Raw genomic sequence first — 1,791 nt, forward strand, 5'->3', positions numbered from 1 at the left:
TTGGGCCTTGGTTTGGAGATAAATCCGGATTTAGCACGAGAGTTGGGCCTGAGGCCCAAACTACAGTGCGCGTACGGCATCCATATACTGGCGTACGCCAGAAACGTTGGTCGAACCGGCCCAGATCCAACCCAGACCCGGCCCAAATGTTCCATACGTCGTATAAGCTGCTGCAGAAAGCAGGGAACCGCCATTCTTCGACTTTTGAACTCCCAACACTTCGAAAACTCTCTCAAACCTCCAATTTCTCCCTCAATCTTTCATCATTCTCACTAATCCACTCACTCACATTCATCCATGGCAGAGTCCGGAAGCGGCAGTGTGGGTCACGACGGTGATAGAGGTGGTGGTGACGAGGCTCGGTCAAGGGATGAAGCCGAGATCATGGGGGCTCGAATCAACGATCCATCAACTGCAGAGGCCTCGTCGGCCGTTGGTGCAGCGGTTACAGGCGAGACTGGTGGTGGCGATGGCCATGCATTGGAGGTGGTTGGTGGCGACGGCGAGGGGCATACGCCAGGAGGGATACGGCGTACGCCAGGTTCTGTTGTTATAGTGGGTCCACGGGTTCGTCGATTGGATCCAAGTAGTGGGGTAGAGGGCTTAGTGATCACGGGTCTGGCCTCGGTTGGAACCGGCGGCAGTGGCAATGGCAGTGGTGATGATGGTGGTCGACCGGAGACACCGGTGAGAGATCCGGCGAGGGGCAAGGGTCCCGTGGTTGAGGAGGGTGTATCCGGAGAGGTACCCATGGAAGGGGTTGAGTTTCGGCCTGCAGTAGGGTCTTCGGTGCACGTACCCATCACTCGGGGGGACTTCGCCGAGTCTGTGTCTGAGGAGGAACTCGGTCGTTTGCTCCGGGGAGAACTCGGGGGTTGTGGCTGCAGTGCTGGCAGCGCAAGAGGACAGGCTCCGGCAGGTGGAGAGGGCCCAGGAGGAGGAGCGTTTGAGAGAAGAGGCCGAGAGGGCCAGGGCCGAGGAGGAGACTGAGGCAGCCGAGGAGGCTTAGGGGGAGGTATGGTCCTTTGAGCAGGCTGTGACGCTTGCAGAGTCCATACGGCTGGCACCCCGTGCTAGGTTTGACGCGGCCACGTACGTTTTGCCCGAGCCACACGTGTTATCCCGTTTGGGATCGAGAGCCTTGCACCTTTGAGGGAGACCTACGATGCAGAGCTTATACTGAGAGACCCACAGAGACACCTGTCCGTGGATTGGGCGCAGGTGTTCCTTCGAACTCATTTTGATATGCATGCCTTGTCTTTTGAATCAATATGTAGCTTTGAACTGTCGTAGCTTGACTTGTAATGCATGCAGGCTAGAACCTTGAACTGTAACTTGACTGAGTTAGTAGAACTTTGAATAGCATGCCTCGACTTCGAAACATGACTTGAATGATAGAACACTTGAAGTAGGTGAATCGACTTGTAGAATGCCCATGACTTCGACAGAACCGTTGGTGCCAAACTTAAATCAAACACAAACTGCCTCGACTTGATAAGATTGACCTTTGAACTTGAACTCGACTAGGTAGATTGCCATAACTCGTTGAACGCCTGGATGGCGCATCCAATAGTTTGAATCGACCACATTGATAAACAGAATACTTGTGAAATCGACTGAGAGATGTGCCTTGAGAGAAATAAGGTCTTATGGCTCGGAACTCGACTGAGAAATACCTTTGAATTGATTCGCCTGATAGCAGAACTGGATAGGATAATACAAGTGCCCGGTAACTTTGTTCGACCCTTACGATGCCTGTTTCGCCTGTAGAGTTACTTTTCAAAATTCTGA

At 53.2% G+C, this 1,791-nt stretch overlaps 1 protein-coding gene across 1 annotated transcript; it reads left to right on the forward strand.

The window, feature by feature from the left end:
• The first annotated feature begins 297 nt into the window (after nt 1–297).
• On the forward strand, nt 298–990 carry LOC131332865 (uncharacterized). The gene has a single exon (XM_058367176.1). It carries the CDS (start codon nt 298–300, stop codon nt 988–990), a length of 693 nt encoding a protein of 230 aa, XP_058223159.1.
• Nucleotides 991–1,791: the final 801 nt, after the last annotated feature.

This window comes from Rhododendron vialii, chromosome 7a, assembly GCF_030253575.1.
Source record: "Rhododendron vialii isolate Sample 1 chromosome 7a, ASM3025357v1".
Classification (NCBI taxonomy): domain Eukaryota; kingdom Viridiplantae; phylum Streptophyta; class Magnoliopsida; order Ericales; family Ericaceae; genus Rhododendron; species Rhododendron vialii.